General features: G+C 37.1%; 1 protein-coding gene and 1 non-coding gene across 5 annotated transcripts in view; both read right to left on the reverse strand.

The window, feature by feature from the left end:
• LOC101995418 (sodium channel protein type 1 subunit alpha) overlaps window positions 1–18,578 on the reverse strand; it is a 129,284-nt gene that overhangs the window by 46,845 nt on the left and 63,861 nt on the right. For all 4 annotated transcript variants that reach the window (XM_005346503.3, XM_026778696.1, XM_026778697.1 and 1 more), the window contains exons 3-10: window positions 15,759–15,877; window positions 13,342–13,431; window positions 10,946–11,074; window positions 9,230–9,321; window positions 8,265–8,534; window positions 1,589–1,652; window positions 985–1,126; window positions 244–450 (exon numbers count right to left, since the gene is read on the reverse strand). In XM_005346503.3, coding sequence (XP_005346560.1) covers window positions 244–450; window positions 985–1,126; window positions 1,589–1,652; window positions 8,265–8,534; window positions 9,230–9,321; window positions 10,946–11,074; window positions 13,342–13,431; window positions 15,759–15,877 — 1,113 coding nt within the window. The remainder of the gene's footprint in view (window positions 1–243; window positions 451–984; window positions 1,127–1,588; window positions 1,653–8,264; window positions 8,535–9,229; window positions 9,322–10,945; window positions 11,075–13,341; window positions 13,432–15,758; window positions 15,878–18,578) is intronic.
• LOC113455978 lies at window positions 9,015–9,147 on the reverse strand. Its single transcript, XR_003376877.1, has one exon. It is a non-coding gene; the product is annotated as a small nucleolar RNA SNORA43 (small nucleolar RNA).

Below are 18,578 nucleotides of genomic sequence, written 5' to 3' on the forward strand. Positions count from 1 at the left end.
CTTTTCCCAGCTTCTAGGTGGCTAGACTAACTCAAGCTAGAAAGATGGTCCATATTCAAAAGTCCTTGTGGAATCTTGCTTTTCCCAGCTTCCTCGGGTACTGTCAGACAACTCCATCTTCCGTTTTCATTGCAGCTCGTTTGTAACAAGCAAATAATAATAAAAAAAAAGGGGGGGGTACAAGAAGAATAGAGAAGGAAAGGTCTGGGTAGTGAGACAAGATCCATCTGAATTGCAGAATACCTGTGCAGCCTCCTGCTGCTTCTTCAGCTGCTCCAACATCTGCTGAAACTCCGCCTCTTTCTGCTCAGCCTCCTCCATGGTGGCCTGATTCTGCTCCTCATAGGCCATGGCCACCACAGCCAGGATCAAGTTTATCAGGTAGAATGAGCCCAAGAAAATGACCAGCACAAAAAATATCATGTATGTTTTCCCAGCAGCACGCAACGTCTAGAAACAAGAATATCGGAATTACTTTCGCAGTCATTTCAGTAACCGGTGACTGTGTGTCTGGCAGAACTTGGACAAAATTAACATTTGCGTCCCTGCACTATTTCTTTAACCTCTGTCTCTTCTTTCTTCGTTGACTTATGCATTCATAGCCATTGTAAAGGATTCTTGGATTCACCAAGAATAAAACAGTGGGTAGAAAACAATGGGGACCTCCATCAAAAAGCTGAGCCTTTCATGGAAGAGGCCAAGAGAAGGAGATAATACCTGAGAGGGAGATAGGGCGGAGGGGATGAAATTGTGTCTAAGAAGAATGTGAAATAGCATTAGGTCATGGAGAAACAGAACAGATGTACTCTCCTTGACTTTATTCCTCTCGACATGAATTGTAAGCATTAGGATAGAGAAGCCCACATCTCTGATCTCAAGCAATACTTTCTCTACTATATCATGCTGTGGCTGCTATTTCATGACTCAGTGTGTACCCTTATATTCTTCTACTTAAATGCAGTAACTATCTCTTCAGATTCTCACCAGTTGGTAAAGATTTTCCCAGAAGTCCTGAGTCATCAGTCGAAACAGGGACAAAAATGCCCAACTGAAGGTATCAAAGCTTGTGTAGCCATAATTAGGGTTTCTACCAGCTTTTACACACATATATCCTTCTGGACATTGGCTGCAAATGGGGAAAAAGAAAGTTGACAAGTCATTCTGCGTCTTTTTATTCTGGTGGAAGACTATGCTTACAAAATGTTCCATCACTACTAAGACGACACAAGAGTGTGGAATCCAACTCCCTGATACATTTCCCACCTCTGACTTTAGAGGTTATCACTAGCTGCCAGGTGTAGCTGTTGCTAAGTAACCTTTCTTCCTCATTGCGGAGTCTGCCAAGGTGACTCATTGCTTGATACTCACCTCGGGGAAATAGCAGCATTATAGATCAATGTATTGTTTCTTGCTTTACAGAAGAAACCTTAACGTTTAGGATATGTCCTGTTTTATTTATATTATAATTACTGAAGATTAGTATGCATTAAATTAGTTTCTCTTATCAGTGATATCCTATAGAAAGAGCTAGACATACATATAGGAATAAACCACACATACTCACATCTCACACAAATAATCAGCTTACCCTGCATCAGAGCTATTTCCACACAGTAGTGCATCTAAAAAACCCTCCAGGAAATAATGATATCCTGTTTGGAAAAAAGAAAGTCACATGACACACACTTGTTGAAAAACAGTAAAAGAGTAGGGAAATCAGTTCCTACATTCAGTTTCTTTAAGTGACTTTAAGCAAACCACATTACCTGCTTAAACACATGGGTTTTTCCTTCTTTTCTTTCAAATCTTACTGTTGTATTATGGGTATGAGGTTTTCTTCATGATCAATGTAAAATTAGTGAAAACCATAGGTACTCACGGAACGTTTATGGGAAGGTATCAGTATTTTCTATTACTTTCATGAAATAAAATATATTCATCACCAGAAGAAGATGAGAATGATAGGTATTTTAAAATAACTACATATTTCAAAATAACATGATATGTTTTCTTGTTTCCCTTCCATATTTAATACCATTAGTAAATACTTTAAATTAACCATAATTTACATTTATGTTTCTGGAATTTATGTCAGTAGCTTATAATGAAGATTCATAATTATACGAACTATATGAATATTTTAATGAAATGAAAATTTTAGAATGGAATGAAACAAATGCTATTCTTTACAAATAGGTGAAAATTTTAGAATAACAATTACAATAGGTGAGCATCACGTCATATCACTGCTTCTCAGTTCTAATAAGTCCCTCCCTCATTTAAATAGTTACTTGAGAAACCATCACTGCAAGGCTTTCCTTGACCATGCAGGCCATCAGAAGTCCAGTCCCCAATGCAGAAGGGGATCTCTCCTCAACCACAGGCCACCATGCAGGCCATCAGAAGTCCAGTCCCCAATGCAGAAGGGGATCTCTCCTCAACCACAGGCCACATCAGCCAGAAGACCAGAGAAGAAACAGAAACAAAGAAAGAAAACACCCGTTCAACAAAGACAAATCTAGAAATAGGCACCTACACCTAAAATCACTCCAAATCTAGGTGCCCAAATGTCAGTATAAGAACACAAATAACAACGCCAGGGCAACGTGTCACTACTAGAGCCCAACCATTACACTACGGCAATCCCAAATATTCCAAAACAACTGAAACATAAGAAAACAACCCCAAACCAACTTTATGACGATGAATAAAAAGGAAATGAATAAATCCCTGAAACGAGTCCAAAAAAATCAATCAAAAACTGGAGGAAATCAATAAATCTCTTAAAGAATCGCAAGAAAACAAACAAACAAACAGTTGACAGAAACCAGTAAAACTTTACAAGATCTGAAAATGGAAAGAGAAGCAAATAAAAACAAACTGAGGGAATTCTGGAAATGGAAAATCTAGGTAAACTAACACGAACTACAGGTGTAAGCATCACCAACAGAGTACAGAATACAAGAGAAGAACGAGAGAATCTCAGACATTGATGACGCAATAGAAGAAATAGATTCATTGATAAAAAATGCTAAATCTAAAAAATTCCTGAAGCAAAACATCCAGGAAACCTGGGACATTATGAAAAGACTAAAGCTAAGAATAATAGGAATAGATGTAGGAGAAGACTTTCAGCTCAAAGGCCAAGGAAATATTTTTAACAGAATTATAGAGGAAAAAACTTTCTAACCTAAAGAAGGACATGCCTAAAAAGGTATAAGATTACAAAACAGCAAATAGATTGAACCAGAAAAGAAAGATCCATCACCACACAACAATGAGAACACTAAACACAAAGAACAAAGAAATAACATTAAAAACTGCAAAAGAAAAAAAAGTCAAATAACATAAAAAGGCAGATCTGTTAGAATTACACCTGACTTCTCATTGGAGACTCTAAAAGTCAGAAGGGCTTAGAGAGATGAGCTAGACTCCTAGAGACCACAGATGCCAGCACAGACTATTACACTCAGCAAAACTTTCAGTCATTATAGATGGAGAAAACAAGATATTTCATCATAAAGTCAATTTAAATAGTATTTACCCACAAATCCAGACATACAGAATGTATTAGGAGAAAAATTCCAACCCAAGGAAGTTAATTACACCCATGAAAATAAGGCAATAAATAATTTTCACCAGTACTATGCAAGGAAGGAACACACACACACACACACACACACACACACACACACACACACACACTGCCACCATCAACAACTACAATAAAATAATGGGCATCAATAATAATTGGCCATTGAAATCTTTCAATGTCAATGGACTCAATTCCACTATAAAAAATACAGATACACAGACTAGATGTGAAAACAAGGTAGGTTCTTCTTTAGCATACAAGAAAAAAATTGTCTCAACATCAAGGATAGATATTACCTCTGATTAAAGGTTTGGAAAATGAATTTCCAGTCAAATCGCTCCAAGAAGCTAGGTGGTCCACTGACTCTAATTTAATCTAACAAAGTAGAATTCATGCCAAAATTAATCAAAAGAGATGGGGAAGGACACTTCATACTCATCAAAGGAGAAATCCACTAAGATAACATCTCAAATCTCAATATCTATGACCAAAAGACAGGGACACCCACATTTGTAAAGGAAACATGACTAAAGCTTAAGTCACACATTGATATTTGGAGACTTAAATACCCAACTCTCACAAATGAAAGATCATCCAGACAAAAACTAAACAGAGAACTACTGGAGTTAACAGAAATTATGACTCAAATGGACCTAACAGAAATTATGACTCAAATGAACCTAGCAGAAATCTATAGAACATTTCACCCAAGCACAAAAGAATACCCTTTCTTCACAGCACCTGATGGAGCATACTCTAAAATTGATCACATACTTGGCCATAAAGCAAGTCTCAACAGATAAAAGAAAATTAAAATAATCCCTTGCATCCTATCAGACCACCATGGATTAAGGATGGATTTCAACAATAACAGAAAGCCTACAAACTCACAGAAACTGAATTACTCTCTACTGAATTACCACTGTGTCAAGGAATAAAAAAAAAGAATGAAATTAAAGACTTCCTAGGATTTATTCACAATAAATGTACAATGTACCCAAGCTAATAGGGCACAATGAAAGAAGTGCTAAGGTTCTCAGCACTAAGTGCTATCTTAAAAAAATATTTGAAGAGTTCTCATACTCGTGACTTAAGAGCACACCTGAAAGCTTTAGAACAAAAAGAACACTCCTAAGAGGAAAAGATGGCAGGAAATAATCAAACTCACAGCTGAAATCAATAAAATAGAAACACAGAGAAAAATGCAAATAATCAACGAGACAAAAAGCTGGTTCTTTGAGAAGATCAACAAAATAGACAAACCCTTATCCAACTATCTAAAAGACTTAGAGAGAATATCCTAATTAACTATGTCAGAAACAAAAAGGGGGCATAACAAGAGACAATGAGGAAGTCCAGAGAATCACTAGGTCAAACTTCAAAAACCTGTGCTCTACAAGATTGGAAAATCTTAAAGAAATGGGCAAATTTCTTGACAGATATCACTTACCAAACTAAATCAAGATTAGATAAATAACTTAAATAGACCTATAAACTACAAGGAAATAAAAGCAGTCATTAAAATTTTCCTCTCCAAAAACAAAAACAACAAACAAAAACCAAAATAATGCAAAAGATCAGAACTAGATGGTTTTGGCTCAGAATTCTGCCAGACTTTCAAAGAAGAGCTAATACCAATACTCCTCAAATTATTGCACAAAATAGAAGCAGAAGGAACATTGCCAAATTCTTTTTATGAGGTAGCAGTCACCCTGATACTGAAACCATACAAAGACTCAGGAAAGAAAGAGAATTACAGACCAATTTCCCTCATGAACATTGATACAAAAATACTCAATAAAATACTAACAAACAAAATGCAAAAACACATCAAGAAATCATCCACTATAATCAAGGAAGTTTCATCTCAAAGATGCAGGAATGGCTTAACATCCGAAAATCTATCAATATAATCTACCATATAAACAAACGGAAAGAAAAAAAAAACTGCATGATCATGAGGTCCTGAAAAGATCTTTGGCAAAACCCGATACCCTTCATGATAAAATCTTGGAGAGACAGGGATACAAGGGACATACCTAAGCATAAAGATCGTATACAGCAAGCTGAGAGCCAACATCAAATAAGTGGAGAGAAACTCAAAGCAATTCTACTAAAATCAAGAAAAAAAGACAAGGTTGTCTTTCTCTCACCATAGAAGTTACAGGTAGAGCAATAAATCAGTTAGAAGAGCTCAAGGGAATACAAATTGGAAAGGAAGAAGTCAAAGTATCATTATTTACAGATGATAGTATACATAAGTGACCCCAAAAATTCTGCCGGAGAACTCCTACAGCTGATAAACACCTTTAGTGAAATGGCTGGATCAAAAAAGAAAAACAAAAATAGAAACAAACGAGTAGTCTTCCTATATACAAACGATAATTAAATTGGCTAAGAAAGAAATGAGGGAAACAGCGCCTTTCACAATAACCACAAATAATATAAAGTATCTTTTTTCAACAAGTATAATATTATTAGAAAAAGTGATAATCAGACTTTATAGTTGAAAACAAGCAAATATTTTTACTTTTTTTAGAATGTAAGAAAAATAATGTCTAATAATTTTCAGGAGCGAGAATAAACCTAAGGGATGTTTTCATAGTCAATGCTGATCTTAGACAAAAGCTGGATAAACTACAGCTTTCAGAGGCTTGGTAAGAGTGAGAACTTTGGGGCATTATGTGCCATGTTTAAGGCACATTGATCCCCTGCTCTGGCAGTGTTTAGAAGGCATTTATCATCTAACACTGATATTTATTTGCAGACCATTGGCTGGCAGGTAACTGCACATCACAGAGAAGAAGTTACCAAACCAAGGCATTTTTCAGATCTGGTTACAATGAGACTTTGATCGTCTGTTTTCTCTTTCCTTATACTATCACTGCTTTAAGAACTATCAAGTGGCTTTAAGAACTATCAAGTGGCTTTAAGAACAATCCCACAAATGGTAAATAACAATAAAAGTTACTATTCTTGCTTCCTATACTGCAAAATTATTCATACACAAAATAAAACATACAGACTCTTATCTGGATCAGTTGTCTTCAGGATGATTACTTCCAAAGGGTTGAACTATTGATGACATTTATCCCCTTTACAACACTTGGCCTAGGTTAATGTCAGTTCTGAGTCCAATTAAAAGTTTGACTCCCTGTCAAGGGCTCAAATATATCACTGGCAGCAATCTCCACTTCACTGGGTCATGTTCATTTGCTGACAAATTAGTATAAAGGAGAAAACTGTAAAAACAAAATGTATCTCCATTGCTAGAAGTGAAATTCCTTTCAGCTACCAGCTATATGCATCATATTAAAGTGGTTATATAACATTTCCTTAACTTTTCTAAATCTGTGAAATGAAAGTCATCACCATAATTTTCAGAGCTGTTGTGCTTATGCCGATTTAACTGAGTGAAGAGCTGTGCATATCATAAGAATTTAGTAACTATTTTTATTTTATGATTCCTTTAATAAAATATTCTATAATGGCCTCAAAAAAAAAAAAAGAACAATCCCAGCAGCTTTCTAGTACCCCAAGGTTTATTCTTTATTCTGGAACATTACTCATTTCCCCGAGGTAATAACAAAATGGTGATAATCAAGCATATGGAGAGCTTGGCTTTAAACCCCAACATTTTTCTTAATCAGCATATTTCCTTCCTAGATGAATCTGGTTTAACTTTCCTTGTTTTTCAAATACTGGTACAGACAAATGCTAAAATTAAAGAAGGAGGCAGAAAATTTTGCTTATTTCATTGTGGCTTTAAAAAGAGAAAGATAAGGGTCACTTATTTTTCCATTCTTTCATAATTGATTCCTTCAGTGATCAATGGTTTGATCTAAATTCTTTGAACAAAAGTAAGCTAATTCTTACAATATTGTTGATTAATCTGTTTTCTTAATTGATGTCTTTTGAGTCAAACTGACTTTATTGTTTTCTTCTTTGATATGGCTTTTCAATCAAATATTATTACTTGTGAATCTCATTTCATTTGCCTACAATAATAATTGAGTCTAGCTTACAAAAAATATTTCATCATGTATAATTAAGTCCATATATTGTCACCAATATTTTCCTTTATCCTTGCCTAGTCCAGGCCTCTGAAATAAGTTTTAGTCTCCACATTTAGCAAATGGTTTTCACAAATCATCTTTTCTTTTGTTGTTATAGCTGTCACATGAGGAATGCACACTGATGCTTTATCCTAGGAAAATTCTCCCTGGCTGAATTCATTAGCTTTATACATAATAACACAATAGAGAGTAGTATTCAACAATAAGAACTAGAATAGCTGTCAAATTCAACATTATATGTGTGCAAACCATGAGCAAGCTGCTTAAAATTCTTCTTAAAATTATTCAGCAAGATACAAATGGCCTATTGTTTAAACTTCATGGAAGGGACTAGGGGTGTGGCTCAGTGGTACAGCACCCTCTCAATTTGTTCAAAGTCCTGGGTTAAATACCCAGCGTTCTTGGCAGAGAAAACAAACAAAATCCAGGGGAAGGAAATGTCAAACAAAAACATAGATTTGACTATTTAAGAAGTCTCATCAGATAATTTTCTAGTGATTACAGCTTCCTTCTGGTTGTCCTTTACTAGTCCAGGAATAGACAGAAGGCAGGTAAACAGGGAAAGAATAAGTACTCATAATGGTAATTCTTACTTGAGTCTTGAATATATGATTTCCAGTCAAACTCAAACACGGTTTCATTGACCAGGGTGCCATTATAATCTGTAGTTATATTCTTCTCTATACTATGTTCCTCAAGGGAAGCATTGGTGGGAGGCCATTGTACACATTTATTCCTTAGGTTGCCCATGAAGAGCTGCAGCCCAATTAGCGCAAAGACACTGAGACAGAACACAGTGAGGATCATGACGTCAGACAGCTTCTTCACCGACTGGATCAGGGCCCCCACAATGGTCTTCAGGCCTGAGAGAAAGAAGCTTATCATTATGAAGGCTTAAGCATCTGAAGTAATAACTAAATTCTTCCCACAATTCCCTTCAAAACATTGTGTCAATGTGTAAGTCCCAAGATGCTGCCCATGACAGATAAATATTTAATATAAAAATAATTCAGAGTATTACTACATTTTAAAACAAGTCTTCCATGCTGGTATAGGCTTTTCTTTATTATATAATTTGTCTTTAGTTAGAAAAGAATAAGTTTGTTTCACACAGGAATCAATAGGCATAATGAATAAAAATTAATACCTATAATAGGTAACAAGTCCTTAATAAAATTGACATTTCAAAATACATTTTAAAGTAGAAACTGTTTAGAATGCATTTTAGAGTGTTCACCCATTAAACACAAAAGTAGATAAAACCTGTAGGGACAGCAAGAGTGACATTTTGTTAAGTAATCAGTTTTATGAGTCTTGATTTTCTTTCTTTTTTTTCCTCCACAAAATGTCAGGCTATAAACCATTCTTAGTGCTCACTGGCTTCTGAACACTGGGCATAGAAATAGCCACTTGCTCTTCACCCTGATGTCACAGGCACAGCTGAGTAGCATCTGATTCTTGATTTTCTACAACGATGAATGTCAAGCAAGGAGGCCCAGTTGAAAAAGTCCCGGAGTTAACTCAGTGATTAAGCTATACGCTTGCACATAGCTCTCACCTGGAATGACTGAAATGGTTTTCAATGCTCGAAGAACTCTGAACGTTCTCAACGCTGAGACATTGCCTAGGTCCACAAACTCTGTCACATATCTGCAATGGGGAGTTCACACACAAACACAGCGACAAGATGCAAAGAAAGATTTGTAGATACAGTTACCTTATACTTCATTCTAATCAAGTCTTACCTAAAACTGCTGAAGCAGTTTTTAGACTCAGAGCTCTAAAAGCATGAAGAACTGAAAATTACCGAGTTTACAAACTCTGTGACTTACCTGTAGGGTTAAATCAAAATTATTAAAGATGTGGAGGGACTTAGTGTTTATCTGGCACGTTTATGGAGAACTTTGGCTGTTTTTAAATGATAGTAGTGTAAGTTGCCAATTAAATTTAAAATTCATCAAATAGCCTTATTTTCACAGTAAATACCATTAGCTAAATGTTAACTTTCACAAAATGTGCCTCCCCTGATGCCATTTCAAAAGCAATCGAGTCAAAATTGTATGTGATTTGGGCAAAATTAAAGGGTCAATCAACGTCCTAGGTGCTATGGTTTCCATTGAAAATGAAATTGTCCAATGGAAATGTAACTATTGCAGTAGATTGCCGATTGCCCTACCATTCAAGATAGAATTTGCTAGCATAACTTTTGAGTAAAAGTTGGATAAGTGAACAATAGCATTTTATGTGACCCAATGTTGCTCTGCCATTTCTTCTATTTTATTCTAAGAAGGAGAAATCCCAAATGCCATCCTGTAAGTTGTGGCTGAAAGTCTTGGGGAAGGATTCCATATCCTGATCTGATATAAAATTATAGAATTAAGACCAGACAGCCAGTATATACACTTCTGAGCATATCAGTACCATCCGTCCTTGTCTACCCCTTCAGACCTGCTGATACCGAGAAAGTCAGCTCCCAAAGATGGGATAAGTCATGTTAGCCCACTGTCCTCCATGCCTACTTTCACTTACTCCTGTTATTTTCAATAGCTACTCCTCTTTTGGGAGGCAGTTCATCATTAGCAAAAGGAAGAAGACAGGAAGTCGGGAAACAAGCACAGAACTAGCTGAAAAGGTTTATGTGAGTAAAATAAAGAAGGCCATAAAGAGAGAGGTGAGAGGAAGAAGAAATGAATCAGAAGGGCAATAGAAATAGGGTGTGTCCATTTACAATCCTTAAAGATCAGTTTGCCCATGAGATAACGATTTATTAAGTTTGTAATGCACTGAATTCTTTTTTTCTTATGATCTAATTTCCAGTCTATTTTGAAGCATGACTACTTGCTCTCTGCTGTTCCCCAAAATTAACAAAGAAGCTACGGGAGGAGTGTGCACAGCATGAATAAGAAAGATCAGTGCAAATTACTGGAGTCATTACAAGTTTTGCTGCTGTGAATTTTCAAAACCGTCTTCCAGGTCGGGTGATAAATAATCTACACTTCTATCTATCTTATGGTGTGTTTGTGAGAGAAGACTGGCATATGAACTTTTCAGGTAGATCTTCATTGGCACTAAAATTGATCCTGCAGTTTATCCATTGATCCACATGGAATGGTGAAATGGTCTTGCTCTTTTGAGATAAGTGTTAAAACACAGAGTTCAATTACCTAAATCATGCCCTCTTGGTTTACCACTAAAGCATACTGTTTAAAAACCTGAGCTTGGACAGAAACCCAAACTATATTGTCCTCTGAAGTTTCCAAAAATTGGCACTTACGCAAATGTAATGACGGTGAAGTCAAGCCAGTTCCACGGGTCACGGAGGAAAGTAAAGTCTTCTAAACAGAAACCCCTTGCAATAATTTTTATTAGTGATTCAAAAGTATATATTCCTGTGAAGGTGTACCTAAGAACAAGTAAGCCAAGAATAATTAAGGACATTGTAGCTTTCCCCTCAGAGTACCCCAGTTCCCTAACATTCTGTCAGTAGAAAACACAGACACCAAAAACGAAAGCTAAACCAGTTGATGTTAGTTCCTTAATAAAACACATTAATCTACAGTTGACTTTTCTCATGGTTGGTGTTAAAAGTCAACTTTCCAAAACCTACAATCACTGGAGAAGAGCCTCAGCGAGTGTTTGGTTCACTCGGGCTCGCTTGTGGGCACATTGACTGCCTTAACTGATGAGCGAAGACCCCCTCCATCCCCTCCCCCCGAAACTGGGCAGCACTGTTCCTTGCTTTTGGGGCCCTGGGCTGGATAATAGAAGAGAACGCTAGCTGAGTAGGAGGGCATGCATACAGTTGTTCTGTCTCTGGTCTGAATGTGGTGTGGGCAGCTGATTCAAGCTCCTGCCTTGACTTTCTTGGAGTAACAGTGAAACCTGGAACTGTGAACTAAAATAAGCTCTTTCTCACTTACGTTGATTTGTCAGGTTCAGTACCATAGCAACAGAAATGAAACTAGAATAGATGCCTACTATGTGAAGGGTCATTTCCTAAGCTACCATCAGAGCAGTGTGAGAAGGACATGACACGCACAGTCTAACTACTTTCTGAAACGTCTTGGCATCAACAGATGCAGTCTCCTGAGAGTTAGCCAGTGAGGTTTCGGACTGGAATAGACAATCAATAATTGAAGAAGCATAAGGTGATTTTCCTTTAGAAGGGAAAAAAATATCTCAATCTCAATTGCTTTTTAAAGATTTGCTTTCCTTAGTTAGTTGTGTGTGTTTGAGTCTTGCATGTTAACTTAAATAGTTTCAGAATCCATCTTATACCAGTTTATTTTTTTTTCAGAGTCTGAGAAAATGTTCTCATAGGCTCCCATCTAGAAGCATTGGAAGAATAGGCATTGGGAATACTGTGTGTATGGTAGAGCAGCAACCAGATGATGTGGGAGTGTCATATATCAATCTGTTGATTTCATTGGGTAAGCAATAAAGAAACTGCTTGGCCCTCATAGGTTAAAACATAGGTGGGAGGAGTAAACAAAACAGAAGGCTGGGAGAAAGAAGCTGAGTCAGGGAGTCGCCATGATTCTCCCACTCCAGACAGATGCAGGTTAAGATCATTCCTGGTAAGCCAGCTCGTGGGCTACACAGATTATAAGAAACGGGCTAGTCCAGATGCGAGAGTTAGACGAGAAAAGGCTAGATATAATGGGCCAAGCGATGTTTAAAAGAATACAGTTTCCGTGTAATTATTTCGGGTAAAGCTAGCCATGCGGGCGGCCGGGTGCCAGGGATGCAGCCCGCAGCCCCGCCGCTCCTAATTACAACAACCAGAGAGGTAGAGGTGCAGAACCTGGGCAGTGTGAGCAGGTACAGTAGCTGGGCCTGGAACAGCCATAGCTCCAGTTATCACAAACTGTGCGTCTCTTCTCCAGTGCTGCCCCCAGCATGGGGAGATGGTCAGTACCATAGTAACGCTTCCAGGTTTGGAAACTGATACCAGAACTTTCACTGTCATCTGCTTAGCCTTCAACCAACTGAATTTCCAAGTTTTATAATCCTGAAGTTTTAGTCAAGTCCTTGATGATCACACTTTAAATAAATATAAATCTGGATGAAATATGAATATCTCATGGTAATAAGACTCAATGTTGTTTTTAATGTACCATTTACAGCTTAACCTTTTAGATTCTTAATGAGCCAAATTAATGTGGAGTTCGTCTGGATGGAAAACCAGCATATCTTGTCTATCTTTCTGCAATTATTTTTATCATATTTTTTCCAAATACCAGATCTTAAAAGAAAAACATTGAATATTCTCTTAGATTTCTGTTAACTATTAACTAGAATGCTGGGTGTGGTGGTGCACACCTTTAACATCAACACTCTGGAGACAGATGCAGGCAGATCTCTGTGAGTTCCAGGCCAGCCTGGTCTACAGAGTGAGTTCCAGGACAACCGTGGCTACACAGAGAAACCCCATTGAAAAACAATACAAAACAATCAGCTACAAGGTAAAGGGAAAACCACTCAGAGAGTGTTGTCTTATTGTATAATTGTGTCTGCAAATGGCTTTATCAAGTATACTTTTGAGTTTCACTTAAAGGATATATTGAAACAAGGCTTCAGAATTTCAATATATATATATATATATATATATATATATATATATATATATATATATATATAAACATTTAAAATATATACAACTGAACTTACTCTACATTCTTCGTCCAGTCAGGAGGGTTGCTCATTGTCATAAACACACAGTTTGTCAAAATAGTGCACATGATGAGCATGCTGAATAATGTAAGTTAGTGTTAAGGAACATACAAACAGAAGCTCATGTACTACACTTAAAAAGCAGTAACACTGAAAAACCCAGATGTCAGCACAACAACTCATGGATAAACATGTGCCTGTGTATTACCTAATCTCCTTAACCTTCACTTTCACCTGTTAAAAGTACATAATAGTGTGGCCTCCACATTTCAGATTAAATGGGAATATGCACAGATATAAGAATATAAGCTTTATTGTAGCTGTTTCCAAATCAGTATGATTTCCTCTAGAGAGCTTGTGGGGGGGGGGAGGTCCCATCTGTTTATATGGATTCACAACATGCTTGAGCAGAAAGAATGCATTTGAACCAAGCCACACAATTAGAATAGTACACTTTTGAGGAAGATGCATTTCTGCAGTAGAGGAATTTCTTCAATAATGGATAGAATTTATGAATTAATATTTTTACGGTCAAAGCAGAGTACAGTGCAAAACACTGGGTTGCTGTGTTTGAGTGAGTTTATGTATGTACAACAGCAAGGGACAAGATAAAAAGGGGGCACTCTTGAAGGTCAAGGCTCATCATCCCTTGGATGCAATTGAAATTCCACGCAGCAACACGCATTTGGACCTTGTTCCTATGTGCTTTCACCTCCCTGTGTCTCCACCTGCATTCATACACAGATGTCAACCATGAACAAACGGCATTGTTTGGCTGTGTAGATCAAAGAAACTAACGAGTGTAAAATGTTTGCAAAGAATGCTCTTGGAGACGTGTCTGTGCAGTGAGGCCGAGGGAAGAAAATGTAATAAAATTGTAGCTCGGAAAGTGGCTGCTAAAGTCATTATAGAAACCACCGAAATAATGTCTGAGCTCTGGAGAACACAGACGGTTGATGCAGGATCCTAAAATGCTTGTTTTCTGCTAGACGATCAGGTATTCTTTCCACTGCCATTGATTGACTGAACACTTCCATTAGGTGTAAAGAACATTTTCATCAAACGTCCACATGGTGGCACTAGAAAGACCAACTCAGCTAGAGAAGCTTCTAAGCATTAAAACAGTGAACATAGACATTTTTATATGATATTTTTTTGTTGTTTTCAGTAACAACCTATTAACAGTATTAAGGAATTACTTGTAACCAACTCAACTTAAAAAGAGAATGACATTTACTTTTGTTGTTGTTTATTATTGTTTTTGCTACTGTGAAACTAATTATTTTGCTTTCTGTTTTTGCTTCCTCCTCTTGTTAGTGTAGTGCTGGCTTTTTGATTGTTTTTTTAAAATGTCTTACTTACTTATTTAGATAGTTAGTTAGTTACTATTTTTATAGTGTTGCAGAACAAATCAAACCCAAGGCTTTGTGCTTGTTCAATTCTATAGATTTTAGAATGCAATTTTTTTAAAAAAGTCTTGCTTATGATACTTACATAAAATAGTATTTTATATTATTTATATTATGGCCAAGGCCAGCAACGGAAATTTAGTCATAAATGAGTTTTTGATGGATCAATACCCACATTTGACTTAGTTGTAGAAATCTTTGAACCCCAGTGGGAACCACAGGACCACGTTTCCTTTAACATTTTGAACAGTTTTAACTTTTGCACGAACATCCTGAGTCTTTACTAAACGGTAGTTTTTCACTGTAGAATCATATTGAGCAGTTTAAATCTGATATACAGTCAATATTACTGTGTTTCACATAAATAATCAGAAAAGCTGAAAAATTAGAAAATCCTGGAAGCTCTTGAGATTCTTCTATGCTTGCAAGGTCATTCTAGGTTCCATTAAGATGGCATATATCATATCTGCAACTAACTTGTATTTTATTTTGAAAGTAGATTTTTTTTGTTATACAATTTCTCTGAAAAGTCTATTCAACTCTGTATAGGAGGTAGTAAAAAATATGGTTATCTTTCACAAGCTTAGGGAATTCAGTAAACACATGACAACCAGTATCAATTGTCAACCTGACTGACTCCAGGATCACCCAGGAAACAGGACTCATTGCATGCCTCTGGGGAGTTATTTTGACTGCTCTGTTAATTCAGATGGGAAGACCCAGCTCCTGGGGCTGGCACTGTTCCCTGGCTAGAATCCTGGAGTGTAGACCAGCCTTTAGGGCTAGAGGTCTGCCTCAGTGGTAGAGTGTTTGCCTGCCATATCTAAGGCCCTGGGTTCAAATCTCATTCACTACAAAGTAGAAAAACAAGATTGATGTGACAAATAAAAGATGCTAGTGGATAGGATAAAGTGTAGAGGGTGTGTACAACTTAACTTAATTATACATATATAAGAAGGCACAACTTATACAAGCAGTTAACATAAATTACTTGTAAAAGGATATGAGTGTACCAAAATCTTAATAGCTATTTTCCTAAGAGGGTTGAAGGGAGTTAAAATGTACAGAGCGGAGGTGGCACTGAACCGGAAGATGGCCTTCCCTTTATTCAATACTATAAAAGTCTGCAAGACAGGAACAAACACAGAAGCATAAACTCTACTTTCTATTTTTCCAGTAGTGTTACAGTCAAAAATTCCAATTTGTACATCCAGAACAATCACTACTGATGTGGACACAATGGACACTAGCTCCCTCTTGATCATCAATGTTCTAGAGAGGAGACCTATGAGGGCTCTTACCTTCCAGCATCCACTTACCTGAGTTTGTACACGAGCTAGGACAGGAGAATGTCCTGATTTTCTGAATATTTTAAGCAGCTTAGTTAAGCCAAAGTTTGACATGGGGAAGTATTTCATTTTTATTCTAAAGTTTATAAGACTTCCTTTTCATAATGGCTTGTTTGCCTAGGTCAAATATCTGGAAAATTAATCCTGCAGAGTGCAAAATCATTCAACAGAACTGAACATTTTAAAAATAAATATTCCTTTGCTATCTGTGCTTATAAAATAAACATTATCACTCCATTGGTACGAGAAAACAGAAGCTGCTGCCATCGAGCACACTTGGGTTAGATGGATATCATCCAGTCATTGATTTCTAGAGGCCAGGCTCCCTGGAGAGTATCCTGTTGACCAGGAGTGCTAAGCTCTGTATTGGGATTTCTGGGTTAGCTGACACATTGAATTCTAATCCCAATTGATTTCCAACAGCATGGAGGAAAAGCTCACCGTCCCCAGAGAACTCAGAACTCATAATAACGAAGAGAGTCCATCCCAAAAGTTGAACTTGCCACACAACAAGAGTCAGTGTGCAGAGAAGAGGAAGAAGAAACTAAATGACTCACCAGGCAATGGAGCACCATGGAACACTCTGACACAGTTCTTCTAAGGCACTTATCGATATTCAGACTACGTGGGAGGAAAATGCTGACTTCTTTGTGCATACCATACTATGGCAAAAGAGTTCTAAAGTTTTTTTTTTAATTTCTAAGTATAGGAAATTGAATTAAGGCCTCCTGCATGCTAAGCAAGTGCTTTACCACATGGCTGTATTCCCAGTTCAGCATGTATGTGTATGTGCGTTGAATCTCTAGCCCAGAGTCTTACACAAGTGATCTACCACTTCATAATGTCTCCAGCACAGTTTTAAAATGTTCATAAACCTAATGCTTAAAACTCCCATCTTTTAACCTTGATAACCCTATCTACATGGACCTCCATTATGATTAGCATTAGAACATGCTATTAGTTTTCCTACTAAGAATCTTTGATAGGTTTCTTCCTCACACTCAAACTTCGGGCCACTAATAGATTTTCCATTTTGACTTCAATATTTCCAAGTGGAGCAATCTTCAAATGCAGAGTTGCTGTTTGGAAATAGCACGTTCTATCGGGTTTATAGGGAGAAATGTCCTAAATGTGCTATGAAAATATCCCCTAACCAGTGCAGGTCTCTTAGTCTTTTCTGGGCTGTGACATAAAAAAATCAACTACCGAGAGTAAAACCTGTGTTTAGAAAGCTGTAAGGAAATTTTATGTCTGTCGAATAAAATAATAAAATAAAACAAGAGAGTAGGTTGTCCTGTCCCATTTCCTTCCAGTTCCTTGTCAACTAACACCACTGTATTCCTAGATTAGCAGAGGAGCAGAGACCCCATCTCTGGGGTGGGGAAATGCTACTCTTTGATCACATTCCCACTGGTCTCTGAAGGGGTGAGAACATCTCAAGGAGTCTTTCCTAAGAAGCCTATTTGAGGGAGGAACTTTTCACAGGTGCTTACTCCAGTGTCAATTGCCTGCCGACAATATGTAATCCCCTTTATTCTCTTATTCTTTCAATTTTATATACAAAAATCATCGTAAAACATGGACAGGCTTGAACAAGGAAGACACCTTTGCCTTAAGGAATCTCAGCATTAATGGACACAGAAGGGAAGATTTTAGGATTATGTGTCATTATTATCTTTTAAACTTCTGCCTACACCTCCTTTTCCAGAAAAATACTCAGAAAAATGTGATAGAAATGCTGGGTACTAGAGTAGGAACAGTAGTAAAAATGTAACTAGAAAGAATTATGCTCTTGTACTAAGAATATCATTTCAGATAACATTATAGGCTGATTTTGGTGGATAGAGTGAGAGAGATGACAAAGGAATTTCAGGCTCACTGTGGCCTCTACTATCTGGAGGTTAAGAAGGTTTTGGAAGGTCAACAATAGTTCAGTAAATCCAGGATGATCATAAGGAGACTGGCTGCACTCAGAATTCCTATGACACAGGTTCCTTGGTCACCTTCTGTTCAGAAAAGGAGCAAAGGAAACTCTGGTGGTTTGGATGAGAACAGCTTCAACAGATATATGTATTTGAATATTTGGGCCTCAGCTGCCAGAACTGTTTGGGAAAGATTAGGAGGTGTGGCCTTGTTGGAAGGCATGTGTCATTAGATGTGGTTTTGAGGATTTTAAAGTCCATACTATTCCCAATTTGATGTGGGAAGTCCTTATGTAGATGTGTTGCTTTTATTGGTTAATGAATAAAGAGGCTACTTTTAGCCACTGGCTTAACAAAATATAGCCAGGCTGGAAAAGAAATATAGAGAGAGTAGACAGAGTCAGGGAGAAGCCATGGAGCTGCCAGAGGAGAAACACAAGAGCTGCCAGCTGGAACCTTGCTGGTAAAAAATAAAATAATAGAAATGGGTTGATTTATGATATAAGAGCTAGCTAGCAATATGCTTAAGATTGGCCAAGTGGTGATGTAAATAA

This window comes from Microtus ochrogaster, chromosome 4 (assembly GCF_000317375.1).
Source record: "Microtus ochrogaster isolate Prairie Vole_2 chromosome 4, MicOch1.0, whole genome shotgun sequence".
Classification (NCBI taxonomy): Eukaryota; Metazoa; Chordata; class Mammalia; order Rodentia; family Cricetidae; genus Microtus; species Microtus ochrogaster.